The 19,857-nt window shown below is 36.1% G+C and overlaps 1 protein-coding gene across 3 annotated transcripts in view; it reads right to left on the bottom strand.

The window, feature by feature from the left end:
* Positions 1-19,857, bottom strand: part of NUF2 (NUF2 component of NDC80 kinetochore complex) — a 42,128-nt gene that overhangs the window by 21,748 nt on the left and 523 nt on the right. For all 3 annotated transcript variants that reach the window (XM_058178178.1, XM_058178179.1, XM_058178180.1), the window contains exons 2-9: positions 18,032-18,155; positions 15,245-15,319; positions 14,237-14,313; positions 13,471-13,532; positions 10,513-10,610; positions 5,676-5,749; positions 3,704-3,800; positions 490-552 (exon numbers count right to left, since the gene is read on the bottom strand). In XM_058178178.1, the coding sequence (XP_058034161.1) occupies positions 490-552; positions 3,704-3,800; positions 5,676-5,749; positions 10,513-10,610; positions 13,471-13,532; positions 14,237-14,313; positions 15,245-15,319; positions 18,032-18,155 (670 nt within the window). The remainder of the gene's footprint in view (positions 1-489; positions 553-3,703; positions 3,801-5,675; positions 5,750-10,512; positions 10,611-13,470; positions 13,533-14,236; positions 14,314-15,244; positions 15,320-18,031; positions 18,156-19,857) is intronic.

Genomic DNA, 19,857 nt, shown 5'->3' with positions numbered 1-19,857 from the left:
GTCGAAACGTCGCCAAGACACTTCCAATCTTACACGGGAGAAAACCCGAACAACCAAAGACCTATATACAAACACCCGTGAAAACCTCAGAAAACAAATATATATATATATATATATACACACACACACACACACACACACACACACACACACACATTTTAGCCTATATTTTATATTTTATACATATTCTAGCCTATATATATGATGTGCTGTTGTTTTTATGACAATGTTTACATATACTGTTGTGACAAAAAAATAAATAAAATAAAACCTAGGAGAAAAGAATTTTTTTTTTATCTGGTATGATATAAGGTCTCCTGCCATGGGCAGGGGTTGAACTAAAAGACTCCAAGGTCCCTTCCAGCCCTATGATTCTAAAATATAATATCTCACATCATACAGTATGTAAACTATTATGGATAAGCAATTACTCTTATCAGTTTTTGAAATTAGATTCTTAAATTTTCTGGTCTTTGATTGAGTACTTACTAAATTTTGATTTTTTTCTGCAATTTCCATTCTTTTTTGATGGATCATTTCTTGCAAAACATTCTACAAAAAAATTGCATGACAATTAAGAACATTTATTTGCAATGGTTATAATTTGTCTCAACCCCAGATTTTAAGTGACAAATAGCAATACACAAAATAAAAATATTGAATTATAAAATCCAAACATTAAACATAAAGGATAACTATGCCCAGTGAGGATCTAGGGGCCAAAAAGGTTGCTAAAACAATATAGGCTTGGCTTACTATTAACGAGGTATGACGTCGGAAGACAAAGTTTCAGAAAATGTGGCTGCCATGGGCATGGGAAACCTAGATGACTCAAAGGAATAGTTTCAACCCTACCAAAGTGTTGTGCAATGTCATTGCCACACCATATAAAGCTTTAAAGATAATGACCACTACATTAAATGAGGCCTAGATGGTTATTGGAAACCAATCCACAATTTTAGTATAGTTTAATATAGTATATTCTTCATTGTCAAGGCTGTTCCAATCTTGCCACCACATTTTGCAGTAACTGTACCTTCCACGTGAGATCCAAAGGCAGCCCCACCCAAAAGCACATTTCAGGAGCCCCATCAGGTTGTGACCAGAACATGAGTTACTACATGTAACATGTAGCATCCTACTACAGGTAAAGCAGTAAGCAATACAGACAAAAGCTGGAAGAAAGCTCTTCTGACCATGGCTTCCACCTGCTGCCTGAGCAGGAGCTGAGAATCCAGGACCCAAGCCAGGACCACCTCTTCAATGGGATTACAATGGGATGTTGTCCTCAATTTACATGGCTGCCTATCTCAAATTTATGATTCTGGGTGGCTAAAAGTAATTAGGGATAACTTCTGGAACCAATAGTATGTTTTAACAATGTTTTAACATTTTAAAATTTGGGTTTTATTCTAAATGTTTTAATTCGGCCATTTGTAAAATAAGTTTTTTAACTTATGGTTTTATGTGTATCCTGTTGTTGTTTTTATCATGGCTGTAAACTGCCCTGAGTCCTTCGGGAGAAGGGCGGTATAAAAATTTAATAAATAAATAAAAATAAATAAGTATAGGTTCAATGTTTACTGACACCCATAGGCTATATCAGGGTAGGATTTAATCTGAGCTTGTTTCTTCCCATCCAAAATTTCCATGGCATCTTGGCTTGAATCTGGTAAGCAATACATAGCTAAGTATCAACAGTATACTGATAATACTTCACCTGAACTAACAGATAATTTCTCCCAATAGTTTAATGTGATATATACATATCCTTATCAATGAATATGTGAATAAATGGATCCTGTAGTGGTGTTCCCATGCACTTGAAGACTCCCTCACAATAATCATATGGACAATCCACTGAAATAAGAGATAAACCTCACCCCCAACTCCTGAATGTGAACTAGAATTATACTATGCTTAACATTATCAAAAGCATCTAACTGTAAATGCTCCAACACTGGAAATTTTTAAGAAAATGTTGAATAACCATTTGTCTGAAATGGTGTAGGGTTTCCTGCCTGGGCAGGGGGTTGGACTAGAAGACCTCCAAGGTCCCTTCCAACTCTGTTGTTGTTGTTCTTCTTCTTATTATTATTACTCTCATGAAGGTCATCTACCAGAGGAAATAATTCTGTATTTGTCCCATTATTGAATCCCAACTGAAAAGAATCTAGATATTTTCATGATATGTTTAAAAAGAGTCTATTTTTCATTTCACCTTAGAATACCTTCAATTTTAATAGTTCATATTTTCTTCCATTATTATGAAGCATTTCTAGTAAGATTAAGATCAGGTTTCACATATCACAATTAGCTGTATGGTTTATAAAGTAACCTATATGTGAATCCAGCCAACTATAGTTTATTCAACAAACCAAAGCTAAGAATCTTATTTTACAATGAGACATGAGCCCAGCTATTATAAACATATGAGCCATACAAAGGGGAATAGCTGATCCAATCCAGCTCATCAGAAGCAGTTTATAATAGCTTTACTAGGAAATAGGGAGAAAATAACCTCAGTGTTATTTATTGTTATTCACTGTAAGTCAGACATCTCTTGTACAAAGTATAATTATGAGAATGGGAACATACAATCGCAATGTGGATGTTTTCTGAATCCTAAACCATTGATGTAATATTCTAAAAATGAAGCAGGTCACAGTAGAGGTGGTCATGACAGTAATGGAGTCTGCCCATCGTGGTCATAAAATGGGCCAGTCATATGACCAACAAGATTTACCTTTCTTTTTTTTTTGCAGCATTCATTAAGCAAACCAATGGTTCACTAGGGGCACAGTTTTGTTGAAAACTGGAAGTAAATGCCAGGCTTTGGCAATTGTAAAATGCAATCACATGTCCACAAAATGATGCAAATGACTATAAATGCAGTCAGGGACAGGGGTTTCAACCATCGTAACTTCAAATCTGGGTCCAAAGTAGCCCCTGGTAGGCCCATCCTCATTTCCAATAGTCATTAAGCAACTTGTCATTAGTCAAGATCTACCTGTATATAGGTAATGGTAAAGGTTCCCCTCGCACATACGTGCTAGTCATTCCTGACTCTAGGGGGCAGTGCTCATCTCCATTTCTAAGCTGAAGAGCCAGTGCTGTCTGATGACAATTCCATGGTCATGTGGCCGGCATGACTAAACGCCGAAGGTACACGGAACAATGTTACCTTCCCACCAAGTTGGTCCCTATTTTTCTACTTGCATTTTTACATGCTTTCAAACAGCTAGGTTGGCTACTTAGGGGGACGTGGTGGCTCAGACACTGAGCTTGTCGATTAGAAAGGTTGGCAGTTTGAATCCCTAGCATCTCATAATGGAGTGAGCTCCCGTTACTTGCCCCAGCTTCTGCTAACCTAGCAGTTCGAAAGCACGTAAAAAATGCAAGTAGAAAAATAGGGACCACCTTTGGTTGGAAGGTAACAGTGTTCCGTGTGCCTTCGGTGTTTAGTCATGCTGGCCACATGACCACAGAGACGTCTTCGGACAGCGCTGGCTCTTCAGCTTTGAAACGGAGATGGGCACCGCCACTTAGTCGGGAATCACTAGCACATATGTGCAAGGGGAACCTTTACCTTTACCTGTATATATTTTACTACAAGTTCTCTTAAGCTGTTATGTAATGGACAGCTACACAGGATAGTTTGTGGATATCACATAAATGTACAGAAAACAGTAAGAACACATACTGTTTTTTGCCGATATTCTTGGTTGAGTTTATGCTGTAGTTCTTGAATTTCTTCAGATAACTCCTTAAACTCCACTTCTTGGTCTGCAGGAACAATACTGAGTATATAGAAATAGTGCTCAGTTTCGAGAAAAATGAATTTGACATATAAATTTAACATACAAAAGGTACATATTGTTTCACTTATTTAAAAAGCTGCTTATTTTTGATGAAGCCACTTAGTAATCTTACGTTCCGCAATAATATATTTAATGTACAATTTTAGATATGTATATAAAACATCTTTCTACAGAAATTTGCTTAGACAATTTCAATTTAATACATAACATTAAAAAATCTTAATGTGGAGAGGATGAAATTTAAAGATCTTTCATGAAAATAGCAGTGAAGTTAACCAATATGATAGACACAAAAAAACACATTGCCCCTTATCAGCCCAAATCACATCTAAGCAGGGAACTCAATAGTTGTTTGCACCTAAAATGGTGACTGTAGCTCCAGAAACATGGCCTAAGAAAAGCACAATCTCATTCCTTTTTTTAACTGAAACTGAACCCATTTGTTTCCAATGAGCCACTGTGAGAATGTGTCCTTCCAAAAACATTTCAACCATGCTTTCCATTGGGATAGCCCCTCCCCCACCCCCGCTTCTCTCTCTCACACACACACACACAAATAAGCTCTTTTTTTCCCCCTATCCACTAAGAGGAATGAGCAGAACAGCAGAGGTACGCGTAATGGAAAAACAGTAGAAGGAATCTTACTTTCTACTTGAAAGAAATAAGCCAAATTTGGGAAAACATAGAAATAAATCACTGTTTCTTTCTTTTGACCGGGTCCCGACCCATCCTGTCATGCAGGCTTTAATTTCATATTATAGCACTTACTACAAATATATATAATCTCCCATAAATGACAAGACGTAATAAAGAACCTACAGAAGGAGTGTCCCCAAAAATTCCTTATGAGAAGTACCATATTTTTCAGACTATAAGACGCTCCGGACTATAAAATGCATCTAGCTTTTGGGGAGGAAATCAAGAAAAAAAAATATGTCTCTGCCTCCCAGCAATTTGTCTCCTTGTAGGAAACAGCCTGGTCAGCTTCAGGACAGTCAGATTTAGCACAGGCAGCTGATTGGTGGTTGGATCTGCCTCCCGTAATATCATCAGCTGTTCCAGGCTGCGGGGATTGCCACCACACATTGCCACCGCTGCCTATCACTGTCTCCGTGCGCCCCATTTTTGGCCTCCGCATGCCCCATTTTAGGCCTCCACGCACCCCATTTTTGGCCCGTTCCAGGTGGCGGGGATAGGCAGTGGCAGCAATCCCTGCCAACCAGAACGGGCCAAAAAAGGGGCACGTGGAGGCTGAAATTGTGGAGCGCAGAGGCAGCGATAGGCGGCAGCGGTGCTGGGCAGCAACAGTGGCGATCCCCACAGCCTGGAACAGTTGATAGACAGTATTCCGGGAGGCAGATCAAACCGCCAATCAGCTGCTCGTGCTAAATCAGGCTGTGCTGAAGCTGACCAGATAGTTTGCTGCAAGGAAGGGAATTGCTGGGAGGCAGAGGCCGAAGGGTTGGGGCCGGCGGCTGGGCAGGGCTTCAGCAATATTAGCTGTATAAGACACAGACATTTTCACCAACTTTTTTTCAGGGGAATGCATCTTATACACCGAAAAATACAGTACTTCAAAAGAACTCTATTTCTTTAGAATTCTAAAATAGCACCTATTTTTCAACAAAGTCTTAAGCACTGAAATCCAGTCAATTTATACACTCTCTTTAAAAACATGCTATGGCAAATCTTTGATTCAAATGCCATTAACAACAAAATCCATGTGAAAAGCATGTAAGCAGAATTCAGACATGCAGTCTTCAAAATATAACAAATTCTATACCAGATAGAAAGTACTTCAGTCTTATGAACCAATTCTTAATAATTTTAATACTTATTCAGTAGTTATCTTACTCCATCTTTTCCAGCTTCAGTGTTGCATCCTGGATTGCCACCTGAAGTTGTTGTTCTTTTTCCATTGCTGTTTTCTTTGAAAAAGAACAACTTATATTACATACAATTCAACGTATTATAGAAAAAATGCAACTGACTATAAAAAGTGAAATTATACTGGTCGGAGTATATCCTTATACATTTACAAGTGAAACTCGAAAAACTAGAATATCGTGCAAAAGTTCATTTATTTCAGTAATGCAACTTAAAAGGTGAAACTAATGCTACTTAAAAGGTGAAACTAATATATGAGATAGACTGATTACATGCAAAGTGAGATAGTTCAAGCTTTGATTTGTCATAATTTTGAAGATTATGGCTTACAGCCCAAATTCACTATCTCAGAAAATTAGAATATTATATGAAATCAACAAAACAAGGATTGTACATAGAACAATATCGGACCTCTGAAAAGTATAAGCATGCATATGTACTCAGTACTTGGTTTGGGCCCCTTTTGCATCAATTACTGCCTCAATGCGGTGTGGCATGGGTGCTATCAGCCTGTGGCACTGCTGAGGTGTTATGGAAGGCCAGGATACTACAATAGCGGCCTTCAGCTCTTTTGCATTGTTCGGTCTCATGTCTCTCATCTTTCTCTTAGCAATGCCCCATAGATTCTCCATGGGGTTCAGGTCAGACGAGTTTGCTGACCAATCAAGCACAGTAATCCCATGAGCACTGAACCAGGTTTTGGTACTTTTGACAGTGTGGGCAGGTGCCAAGTCCTGCTGGAAGATGAAGTCAGCATCCCCATAAAGCTCGTCTGCGGAAGGAAGCATGAAGTGCTCCAAAACCTCTCGGTAGACGGCTGTGTTGACCCTGCACTTAATGAAGCACAGTGGACCAACACCAGCAGACATGGCTCCCCAAATCAACACAGACTGTGGAAACTTCACACTGGACTTCAAGCATCTTGCAGTGTGTGCCTCTCCTTTCTTCCTCCAGACTCTGAGTCCTTGGTTTCCAAATGAGATGCAAAAGTTGCTCTCATCAAACCAGGTTTTTTTTCTTTAGCACAGGTAAGACGCTTCTGATGTTGTTTGTTGTTAAGGAGCGGCTTGACAAGAGGAATACGACATTTGAAGTCCATGTCCAGGATCCATCTGTGTGTGGTGGCTCTTGATGCACTGACTCCAGCCTCAGTCCACTCCTTGTGAAAGTCCCCAAAACTTTTGAATGGCCTTTTCCTGACAATCCTCTCCAGGCTGCAGTCATCCCTGCTGCTTGTGCACCTTTTTCCCCCCACACTTTTCCCTTCCACATGACTTTCTATTAATGTGCTTTGATACAGCACTTTGGGAACATCCAACTTCTTTTGCAATTACCTTTTGGGGCTTTCCCTTCTTATGGAGGGTGTCAGTAATGGTTTTCTGCACAACTGTCAGGTCAGCAATCTTTCCCATGATTTTGATTCCTACTGAACCAGACAGGGAGACCACTTAGAGGCTCAGGAACCCTTTGCAGGTGTTATGGCTTAATTAGCTGATTAGAGTGGGACACTTTGAGCCTAGAATATTGAACCTTTTTACAATATTCTAATTTTCTGAGATTTTGAATTTGGGGTTTTCATGCGCTTTAAGCTATAATCATCAAAATTATGACAAATCAAGGCATGAACTATCTCGCTTTGCATGTAATGAGTCTATCTCATATATTATTTTCACCTTTTAAGTTGCATTACTGAAATAAATGAACTTTTGGATGATATTCTAATTTTTTAAGTTTCACCTGTATGCCTATTTACTGCCTACAAATCAGGCTATAAAAACTCCAGGTTTTGTCATACGGTTTGAACTGACAATATTGGTTACAGATACATAAAAGCAAGATATATGTCTCCATGATTAATTAAACTACAGAGGAATGGGAGAGAAATGTCACTTTCTCAGTAGCAGCAGATCACATCTCAAAAATCTTTTCTTGTTCTTCAGCAGGTCAGAATATTAAGCAGATGAATGTTCTTTAAACCTGAGGATAGGAGACTTTCAGCAAAGTGATTCAACTTTTAAAGAATATTTGTAGCTCAGGATTGAAATGAAGGGTCCTTGTTGTCCTTTGAGCTTGGTTGTTTTCTTGCAGACATTTCTTTACCCAAATTAGGTAATATCATCTTAATAATAATAATAATAATAATAATAATAATAATAAGAAGAAGAAGAAGAAGAAGAAGAAGAAGAAGAAGAAGAAGAAGAAGAAGAAGAAGAAGAAGAAGAAGAAGAAGAAGAAGAAGAAGAAGATGATGATGATGTTACCTAGTGTGCCAGCAGGGAGTGGGGTTTGCTCTCATTTTATATTCTAGTGGCTTGCCCTGTCAGTATTGTTGGGAGTGGTCTTGGTGATTCTTTTCTTGGGCTGTTTACCTTTAGCTTGTTTGGCAATTCCTGAATTTGGGGTATTGCTTGTTTCTTGATTGTTAATCTAATGTTAATCTTGGTGTTCTTTACTCCTCTAGGTGTCGATTCCTGGTGATGAGATGTTTTGGTCTTTTTGTTTCCTTTTTGTCTCATTGATTATCTCTTTTGAATGGTATATGGATAATTCCTCTAAAAGTGGATTATCATTGCTTGCGTACCTGGCCTAGATAATTAATGAACAAATGGCTATTCTAGTTATCCAATTTTTCAGTCTTAAGAAAAACATAACTGTGGTATTACAGGCAAGATGAGACAACAGCAGCTTCACAATGTAACTTTACTGCTGAAAGAAAAGGAATGGATCCAGATTTTACTTGGCCTTTTCCTGACAATCCTCTCCAGGCTGCAGTCATCCCTGCTGCTTGTGCACCTTTTTCCCCCCACACTTTTCCCTTCCACATGACTTTATATTAATATGCTTTGATACAGCACTTTGGGAACATCCAACTTCTTTTGCAATTACCTTTGGAGGCTTTCCCTCCTTATGGAGGGTGTCAGTGATGGTTTTCTGCACAACTGTCAGGTCAGCAGTCTTTTCCATGATTGTGATTCCTACTGAACCAGACTGGGAGACCATTTAAAGGTTCAGGAATCATTTGCAGGTTATGGCTTAATTAGCTGATTAGAGTGGGACACTTTGAGTCTAGAATATTGAACCTTTTCACAATATTCTAATTTTCTGAGATTGTGAATTTGCGGTTTTCATGAGCTGTCAGCCATAATCAATCATCAAAATTATGACAAACCAAGCCATGAACTATCTCGCTTTGCATGTAATGAGTCTATCTTAAATATTAGTTTCACCTTTTAAGTTGCATTACTGAAATAAATGAACTTTTGCACAATATTCTAATTTTTCAAGTTTCACCTGTATGCCTATTTACTGCCTACAAATCAGGCTATAAAAACTCCAGGTTTTGTCATACGGTTTGAACTGACAATATTGGTTACAGATACATAAAAGCAAGATATATGTCTCCATGATTAATTAAACTACAGAGGAATGGGAGAGAAATGTCACTTTCTCAGTAGCAGCAGATCACATCTCAAAAATCTTTTCTTGTTCTTCAGCAGGTCAGAATATTAAGCAGATGAATGTTCTTTAAACCTGAGGATAGGAGACTTTCAGCAAAGTGATTCAACTTTTAAAGAATATTTGTAGCTCAGGATTGAAATGAAGGGTCCTTGTTGTCCTTTGAGCTTGGTTGTTTTCTTGCAGACATTTCTTTACCCAAATTAGGTAATATCATCTTAATAATAATAATAATAATAATAATAATAATAATAATAATAATAATAATAATAAGAAGAAGAAGAAGAAGAAGAAGAAGAAGAAGAAGAAGAAGAAGAAGAAGAAGAAGAAGAAGAAGAAGAAGAAGATGATGATGTTACCTAGTGTGCCAGCAGGGAGTGGGGTTTGCTCTCATTTTATATTCTAGTGGCTTGCCCTGTCAGTATTGTTGGGAGTGGTCTTGGTGATTCTTTTCTTGGGCTGTTTACCTTTAGCTTGTTTGGCAATTCCTGAATTTGGGGTATTGCTTGTTTCTTGATTGTTAATCTAATGTTAATCTTGGTGTTCTTTACTCCTCTAGGTGTCGATTCCTGGTGATGAGATGTTTTGGTCTTTTTGTTTCCTTTTTGTCTCATTGATTATCTCTTTTGAATGGTATATGGATAATTCCTCTAAAAAGTGGATTATCATTGCTTGCGTACCTGACGCCTAGATAATTAATGAACAAATGGCTATTCTAGTTATCCAATTTTTCAGTCTTAAGAAAAAACATAACTGTGGTATTACAGGCAAGATGAGACAACAGCAGCTTCACAATGTAACTTTTACTGCTGAAAGAAAAAGGAATGGATCCAGATTTTACTTGGCCTTTTTCTTGCAGATTTATGTATCCTTTCATCAAAAAGCTACATAAGGCTCTTTTACTCTCTTATTTGTCCGGAAGGTTGCAGAACAAGTTAAACAATAGCTCAAGATCATCAAATAAGTTTAATATTATTTAGAATTTGACAAATTCTAAAGTTTGGTTTTTTGTTGAATTTGTAAAAAATTCAACAAGTATACATTGTTTCTTTTAAAAAAAATATAATTGAAGTTTTTAGTTAACATAATAAACACTAATAGAAATTTAACTAGAAGGAAAAAGTAATTTCATGGGCATTTTAGACAATGGTAGCTAAACTGTTTACTAAAGTGGTACAAAAAAACCATAACAAGTAACAGATTAACAGCTAGAAAGGTAAAAATGTGAAATTAACTACACAGAAGATGCAAGAAGCTAAAGAACCTTTCCGCAATACACTACACTCAATTTGTCAGAATTATAATTTCTGAAGTTCTAACAAGGAAAAAAAGTGAAAATTAACCTTACATGTACACTCTGGATTTCCAAGTAGACTTCACGCCGTGAGTCACAGAAGTATAGAAAATTAAGAATACCACTCAAAAATCGAGCTGTCCTGTTTGCTTCTACAAAAAGAAAGTTTAAAGACACCTATGGTTCAATATTTTTTACAAAGAACTATAAGATTTAAACTCCTATCTGTCTGAGAACAAACCAACCAGGAAGAGATGACATATGGCAACTAAGGAATCCATGAAAATGTTGAGTGTTTATTGAACTGTATAATAGAAATGCACCTTAAATGACTTCAGATGAGTTTTATTGGGAGCTGATCACATCTAAATGCAAGTCTTGTGTATATGAACAAAGGCAAGTTCTGCATAATACTGACACTCTTCTTTGGTATTCATAATGAAACATATAATTGAACTTGCAACCTTTACATTTAAAAATCCAGTTCAGATTTCTATTTTTATATCTAATTTAGTATTTTAATACTTTTTAAAGAGGAAGGTGTCTTGAATGACTCTTATACAATTAAGAATCTAATTCATTATCAAACAACTGCAAAATCTCATTCTATCTATTTTGGAATTAATTTCTAAAAACAATAATTCCCAGTTCTGAAATTGAACATGGTTGAGGCTAGGATTCTGAAAGTTTTATACAAATTTAATATTTGTTCTGATATTTTATACAAATTAGAAACAGTTTGTCAACTCTTTCAGTGACTAGCAATCTCAAATGCACTGCTCTCAAATGTCGAAGTAAATTCTTTATTACATTATGTGTAAATCTGAACACAGCTGTCAGTAATTTAAAGAGACAGCCTGAAAAGCTTTTCCATAGCCACATATGATTTGACTAGGGGAAATGAGGTCAAAAATTTACAGCTTTGATTTTAGATATTGATTAGTTTTTTTATCATTCAAATTCCCATGTTGCATTCATTCATTATTAAACCATTAACAATTTCTTTCTTTCATACCATTATAAAATAAGATCGAGAAATCAGACAATGTAAATATAAGCAAATGGCAAGAACTTGGATTGGTTTCCAGCTAGATTATGTAAAACTGTTTCCTTATCAATATACTTTGTACAAGATCCAATTCAAGAACTGCATCTACAAATTCTGTAGATTCTGGACAGTTAGAACAATGGAAACAACTAGTTAAAAAGTTTTTTTTCATACAAATTTAGATTCATATTCTAATCTCTTCTGGCTGGAGTTACAATCCCCTGAAAAAATAAGTCTGCAGGTTGGAAGATTTCCTTGCTCTTGACTGGCATTACTAGGTGGCAGTTGTGATGAAGAGTACAATTGCAGATAGTGCTACAATAACTTATGCTTGGGCCATGGTCACATTCCCTCTAGACTACTCCAACATGTTAGGTCAGGGGTGTCAAACACAATATCCATGAGCCAAATCCAGCCCAAGGGGCCATCCTGGAAAATGTAAGGGGCCATCCTTCATCAATTCGGCCCGGTCTCCCAATGTGAAGAGAAAACATTGGGCCAGCGTGGCTTCGGCCTAGTCTACCCAATGCAAAGAGGAAACATTGGGCCAGCGTGGCTTTGGCCGATTCTACCCAATGTGAAGAGGAAACATTAGGCCAGCATGGCTTCGGCCTAGTCTACCCAATGCAAAGAGGAAACATTGGGCCAGCGTGGCTTTGGCCGATTCTACCCAATGTGAAGAGGAAACATTGGGTCAGCATGGCTTTGGCCCGGTCTACCCAATGCGAAGAGGTATCATGCCAGCAGTTTGGGGAGTGGCATCAAGATGGCCAGGCCCACCCAGTTGGCCACATCCAGTAAGTGGCATCAAGATGGCCATGCCCATCCAGTCGGCCACACCTGCCCAGCCCCCCAAAGTCAACCACAGCCCTGATGCGGCCCTCAATGAAATTGAGTTTGACACCCCTGTGTTAGGTGAAGGACTACATTTTGAAGTGTCCAGAAGCTGCAACTGACGCAAAATATAGGAGTTAGTTTGCAATTTGGTAGAAATGTCTGAGAAAATATGTGGTTTAGGTTGAAATATATGTTCCTAAATTTACTCCCTGGGAACAATTTAAAACTATTATTTATTAAACTATTTTGTTTCATAGATTCCAAATCTGTTCAGACAGTAAGATATAAAGAAGAAATTCTGGTGTTGTTGTTTTTGTTTTTTTTGGGAGGGGAGGAGCAGGCTATAGAATGTATTTCCTTCCAATCTAAATTAGGAAAATTGATAAAGACATCTATTTTATTTTTCTATATTTATTTATTTATTTGTATCCTGCCTTTATTATGCTTACAAATAACTCAAAACAATGATCATACTTAATACTTCTTCCACCTCATATTTCCCCCCACAAAAACCCTGTTGGGCTAAGAGAAAGTGACTGGTCTAAAGTCATCCAAGCTGGCTTTCATGGCTAAGGCAGAACTTGAACTCAAGATCTCCTTCTTTCTAGCCTGGTACCTTAACCACTATATCTCTCTGTAATGATCAGTAATTTTATTATTAATATTTCAGTATACATACTTCACTTTTTTATGTGAAACAACATGTTCATTTGAATTGAAAAATATCCTACAAATAAAAATAAATTTATTATCAAAAAGTTTATGAAGTCATATGGGTCAGTATTTCTTCTTAATTGTTCCAAAGATTAAATGGGTAGAACTGAACGGTACAACAAATGTAGTAAAATAAAATAAATTTGGAACTATTTCTTCTTACTGAAGCATAACTACTTCTTCCACATAATTGGCATTCCTATTATAGGAGAAGCTACAGTCCTGTAAGTCAGACAGATCATAGAGTAATGCCTGCTGTTTGGCAGCGTGCTAACCTGATAAATTTCCATTATACTAACCATTACCCTTGAGAAAATACTGAAATGTAAACTTAATTATAAAAAAGATAAAATAAAATTTATTTTATTTGGGGAAATAAAAATATATGACCGGGGGGGAAAATGAATGCTTACTTGGATGTATAATGTCTGCAATCTGGAAGTCATTGACACGACAGATGGGGAAAAATCGCTCCCTGTCAAAGTTTTTACATATTCTTTAATTAGATAACTTATAATATTTACTTCACCAATATAATTCATAGTGTAATTGTTTCTTTGGTATTATATTAGATAGGAAGATAATAAAGGAAACAACTATAACCTAAGTCTTAAATGTTACAAGACTCTAGGAGAAATAAGTTAATTTCATTAACTTACTGCATGACAACTTACATGTCAAAATTATAGTTTTTTTTAAAAAAGTGTTAGTACTTATATTTATTGAAGTCTTCCATCAACTCTCAGGTGTTTGCTTGACAAAGCTACCTTTGTAAAGCAGTACAGCACCAAAAAAAATTGAATCCTTTGATCAGCAAGTTCTATCAGAATACATAATTATGTAATAGAAAGGCAATGCTGCACTTCAGAACAGTCAAAGCAAACACATGATTCCAGAAATATTTATTTGGTTTAAGGAGTACCAGGGAAATGTTGAATGCTCTGGAGCACTTTTTTATTTTAAAACCTAAAACACTATATAGCCCTAAAATATCATAATTTCACTGAACACAATATGAATTCTAGATAATTACAGCAAATGTATTACCCCCAAGAAAAGAACCATCTATTCTAGTAACTATTTTAACTGCACAACACCACCACCCCACACTCAAATTCATACAAACAAAATTAAGCCACAAAGAAAATCAAATACAAAACATTATTTCAGGATACTTACATATTAACAAATAGATTTCCAATGGGTAGAAAGCCTTCAAAAATCTGAGGATATGCTGTTTCAAATGTCACTGGCATCTAATTGGAGATAATCAATAAGGAGTAACTAATGAACTAAGTAATTTTTTCATTCAGTTCCTGTGATTATATAAAATTCATTTATAGCAAGATATCCATATATAGTAGGATATCATAGCCCACATTTTAACATCACTGTATACATTTACAATAAGTCTCAGGACTATAGGTTTTATTCCAGAACACTGTAATTTTACAATAATCAACTGCCATAGCTAATGGTATAATCCATCTACAGAAAAAGGAGAACTAGAGTGTGATAATTATTCAATTTGTAGTAAATTATGACACAAATCTTCACCTAGTCAAGAGGAATTAAAAATGTCACCACATTTTCTAGATTCTTCATTTATATTTTAGATTAATTAGATATCCCTATCATTAACTGGTGAATATTCTATGCTTTGAATGTTCACCAAAATAAATGCTTTAAAATAAAATTTTAACAGACATAATATTATATATAGAAAAAGCATATTCTCAAAGGAACCAGACTTTGGAAAAGATTCTAGAAAAATTCTGGGAAGTTGCTACTAGTCAAAGTATATATCTTTTCTTTCAATTCAATTGTATAGAATGTGAAGGATGTCTGTTTTTGTTTAATTTTTTTTTATGTATAATGTACACTGAAGATGGCATTTAATTTCGTTGTACGAGATGCAATGACTATATGAAGCATAGCTGCTCAAATTAATATGTTTTGCCCATCTCTACTGATTGCCGGATAAGCAGCTATTAATTTATTACAACAAACAAAAATCATGGTAGCAAACTTAAAGACCAAAGACTTAGTGTAATATCTGTCTTAAGACAATAAACTATACAATAAATCTGTTAGTCTTTAAAGGCAAAGTAAAACAATATAGGGAATTACTACAGCTCCATCTCATTCTAGTTTCAATGTATTTTCCCCATGACAATATATTCTTACCGTGTAAAAATGTTCCACACGGATCCCATACACACTTTGTAAAACTCTCATGAAAATCATACGCAATATTTCAGGCTAAAAAGAGAAATACAATTTAACAAAATGAACAATGTATGAATTTTATTTTACTTAGAACTTATTTAATTTGCTTAACACTACCAGACTGAGAATTCTGAAAAGTTCAAGATAAGTTCAAGGCGAGAACTTAAAATATGTTAATACATATTAATAGTGCATTTTGACATCATTCCTAGTTTCAGAATTAACCCTGTAGGCAAATAAAAATATTACTAAATCTTCTTTAAGCCTAATTGTGCAGCTGATGAAAAAAATACTTAAACTTTTACAGCAAATGTAAATATAAAATTCCACAAAAATAAATTTTAACAGACTGAATAATAATAAATAAATAATAAATAAGAATAAAAATAAATTTTAACAGACTGAAATATGCTTTCACTTAAGAGGCTGAAAATTACTTTACAACATGTCTATCAAGTCAACTGTAGGCAGCATTTAGAATGTAAGACATAGCTCTGAAAAGACTCAGGTTCAAAGGCACCTCTCAATATTGCAAACTGACTTTAAGGCCAGGCACTCTTAGTCCAACCTACTCCACAGGATTATTGTTATGAGAAATGCCATTTTAACATCAAGGAAGAGATGAGAATTCTGGTAACACTGAACTTTCTAAGATTCAACTGTTCAGGATAAAAAGGACATATTCTAAATAACTGGTGATTGAGTAATTGCTTTCTATAATTAGAAAATTATTTTAATATTCCTCCTACAGGGCAAAAGAACAGGAAGAGCAAAGAGATGTTTGCCAATGAAGTTTGGTAAAGGAATAGAAGTGAACAAGAAAAAACATTAAAGCTTTGACAATTAGGGCTAATGAAGAAAAGTAAGATCATTGGGGAGGAATCTATAGTCATTGTCACCCTTGTGATTCTTGGAAGGAAAAATCGATGACTCATTAACAGCACTTCATTAATGAAGGATGAAGATTTACCATATCAAAAAAAGAGGTGGTACCAAAAAAGAGGAGAGGAAGCAATTGGCTATAAGTAGACAAAAAGAGCAAACACGGTAGATGGAACTGATAATCAAACGCAAGAGATATAGAATTCTGTACCAAAAACCAAGGAGGTTTTCAAGCCTTTGTGACAAAAACAGGTTTTGACTGTCCCCAAGAAAAGACATTGCAAAAAAAAATGAGATAAAACAGTAGATTCACAAAGAGCAGAGGGAATGACAAAGGTAACATTGGATCCAGTAACCTAAACCTCCCTTTTCATCTCATATAATCATAACTCATATTAAGTTTAATATCTGGTGGCTAGACTGCTAACTGATGAATAATGCTGTTCTCTGGCACTATCCTCCACTGCAGGGAGAGAGGATGTATTAGACTGGTCCAGGCAACTGATGCACACCTTTTGGCTTCAGAGGGAGCTTGGGGTTGTCTCTGAGCATATGGGTCCAGGGGTCTACCTGGAATGAGAGGGTTGCAGAATATCTTGATTGGAGCACAGCCAAATAGCCTCCCCTAACTCAGGGATCCTGGAAATCTTCCTGATTTATAGAATAGTTGAGGGAGATGAAACAGGTGAAGAGAAGCTTGAAGTGCTGGAAATGATGCAATACGAATCTTACTGAACATGAGTTAGAGCTTCTATTAAGGGCTATGTTGTGGTGATAATGCAGAAATTATTCAACTCAATGAACATCAAAAGAAATGTCATTTTTCCTTGTGACCAAAAGGCTTCTGATTATTTAAATCCACTGACAACTACCCTTTTCATTGATCCTGACCTTCCGCCGCAAGTTGAAGACGTATTTATTTTTCCGCGCAGGACTGGCATAGAATTTTTAGAAGTTTTATTATTCGGTTTTAATTTTAAAGTGGGTTTTATTGTTTTAAATACATTTTAAGTTGGGGCCATATTTAATAAGTTTTTTAATTATTGATTTTATTCTGTATTTATTTATCTTTGTTTTATTTGGCTGTGAACCGCCCTGAGTCCTTCGGGAGAAGGGCGGTATAAAAATTTAATTAAATAAATAAATAAATAAATAAATCCATTGAAAATAAAGGGAAATACGTGGTGTATGGGAAGAAGCAGGAACTGAAAGCCTTAATGGAGGGAAATATGATTTAATAGTCACTGAAATTTGGTGGGATGAATGCAAGACTAGCATGCAAGGAATGAAGAGTATAACAAATAGTCCACACATAAAAGAGCAGTGGTGCTATATGTGAAATACATGCACACATGTTTAAAGATCCAGGAATCTTGGATTCAATGGTTCAATCAAGAACATTTGGATAAGAAAAAGAAATAAAAATGCTATTATTAGGGGTGGCGGGGGTGAATTATAGAATACTAAACCAAGATGATTTGTTAATAAATACAGATCATTCCCTCTTAAATTAGATTGAACATTTTTGGAGAGACATGATTAATGAGACTTCATTAATATCTGTTAACATATCTGTTGAATCTCAAAAATGTCAGTAGTCTTTCTAGTGTTTCGTTTTTCCAGAAGATTGAAGAAACAAGACCATAGGTTTTAGCCAATAGAGCTAGTGTTTTTCTCTCATCCTACACAGCAGGCTATGGCAAGCAACTTCCAAAAACCTTGCCAATAAAACTTCAGGGATTAGTCCAGGCAGTCACCAGGAGTCAAAAACTGACTTGAAAACACTCAAAAAACTTAAAGCCTGCATGCAGTGCATATAATATAGCTTTGAACTCCAATTTCACTAAATATAAAAACTCTTACCTTCACATTTGGAAATAAATCACTTTTTGAAAAAAATTTAGCCTCATTTCCACTTAATAAAGAGTTGCGAATGCGTACCACAATGTCATTGTCACTGTATCTTGGAAAAGTACAATTATCCATCCTGCAAAAAATAAAAATATTATGTAAATGTAAAAATTCCATAAACAAATTCGTGCATGCAGCAGCACTTGGCCAATCTTGTCTGAAAGACAAAAAGGACAAGTACAAAAAATGGAAAGCAGGACAGATAACTAAGGCAGAATATCAGCAGATAGCCAAAATCTGCAAAGATGAAGTCAGGAAAGCATAGGCTCAGAATCAACAAAGACTTGCAACAACAGTCAAAGATAAGTTTTTAAAGTTTCTTTCAACATATAAATAACAATAAGAAAGTCAAGGAAACAGTCCACTTAAGAGAAAATGACAAGGAAGTAACAGGGAATAGAGAGAAAGTAGAACTGCTTAAGTTCGTTCTTTGCTTCAGTCTTCACACAAAACGAAACTACAGCCCAACCTACCAAAAAACTAACCATAAAAGACAGATTAGAAATAAAAATTAAAATAAGCAAAAAATGAATCTATCGAATCTTGACAAATATAAATCACTGAGACCTGACGGATTACATCCCAGAATTCTGAAGGAACTGGCAGATGTTATCTCAGAACCATTGTATCCTATCTTTCAAAAATCCTGGAACACTAGGGAATTACCTAAAAATTGGAATACAGCTGATGTGGTTCCCATCTTCAAAAAAAAAAAAAAAAAAAGACCCAAGAAACTACTGAGCCTAACATCAATACCTTTGTGTACCTCCACTCAACTATCTCCGACACTCTCTTTAGATACTGAGCTGAATAAACATATTGGTAAAGCGGCCACATTTTCGACTTGCAAAGAGAGTATGGCTTAATAAGAAGCTGAAGGAAGATCCAGGTCTATAGAGCCTGCGTCCTGAGCACACTATTGTACTGCAGTGAGTCTTGGACCCTTTACGTAAGGCAGGAGAGCTGAACACCTTTCATATGCGCTGTCTCCGACATATTCTTGGCATCACCTGGCATGAAAAAGTTCCAAATAGTGCAGTCTTGGAACGTGCTGGAATTTCTAGCATGTATTGAAACAGCGATGTCTATGCTGGCTTGGGCATGTTGTGAGAATGGCTGATGGTCAGATTCTGAAAGATCTCCTATATGGAGAATTAGAGCAGGGAAAACACCTCAGAGGGAGACCACAGCTGCGATATAAGGATATTTGCAAGCGGGATCTAAAGGCCTTGGAAATGGACATTAACCTCTGATCGTTCAGCTTGGAGGCTAAAGAGGCAGCATGGCCTTCTCCAATTCAAAGAGACACTTGAGACACTGAGGAAAAGAGGCAGTCCCAGAACCAGCAAAATCTGGGGGCTGGGCAGGGGATAGAATGTATCTGCTCTCAGTTTGGAAGGGATTGCCACTCTTGAATTGGCCTTTTTAGTCACACTAGATGCTGTTTTAGGACCTCTTTCCAGAGCACGATACCATAGTCTTTTGAGACTGAAGGATGCCAATGCTATTTTATAAATGGTTAGAAAGCAGAAGTTAGTAAATTTATAATTAAGGATGATTAATAAAATAGAGGTAAATGTATATATAGATATATATAAGCAATATTATTGGATTACATTTGATTACAGATTAAATTGTATAGAACGACCAGAAGTGAAGATTATATTGTATATATTATGAGAATAATGGCTATAATTATGGTGTATAATATTATGTGTATTCAAGAGATTTGATATGGACAGTACACTACCGTTGCAGAAAGGAAAACGTGATGTATA

Source organism: Ahaetulla prasina, chromosome 3, assembly GCF_028640845.1.
Source record: "Ahaetulla prasina isolate Xishuangbanna chromosome 3, ASM2864084v1, whole genome shotgun sequence".
Lineage (NCBI taxonomy): Eukaryota > Metazoa > Chordata > Lepidosauria > Squamata > Colubridae > Ahaetulla > Ahaetulla prasina.
Note: the sequence above shows the minus strand (reverse complement) of the source record. Positions and strands in the feature narration are given on the sequence as shown.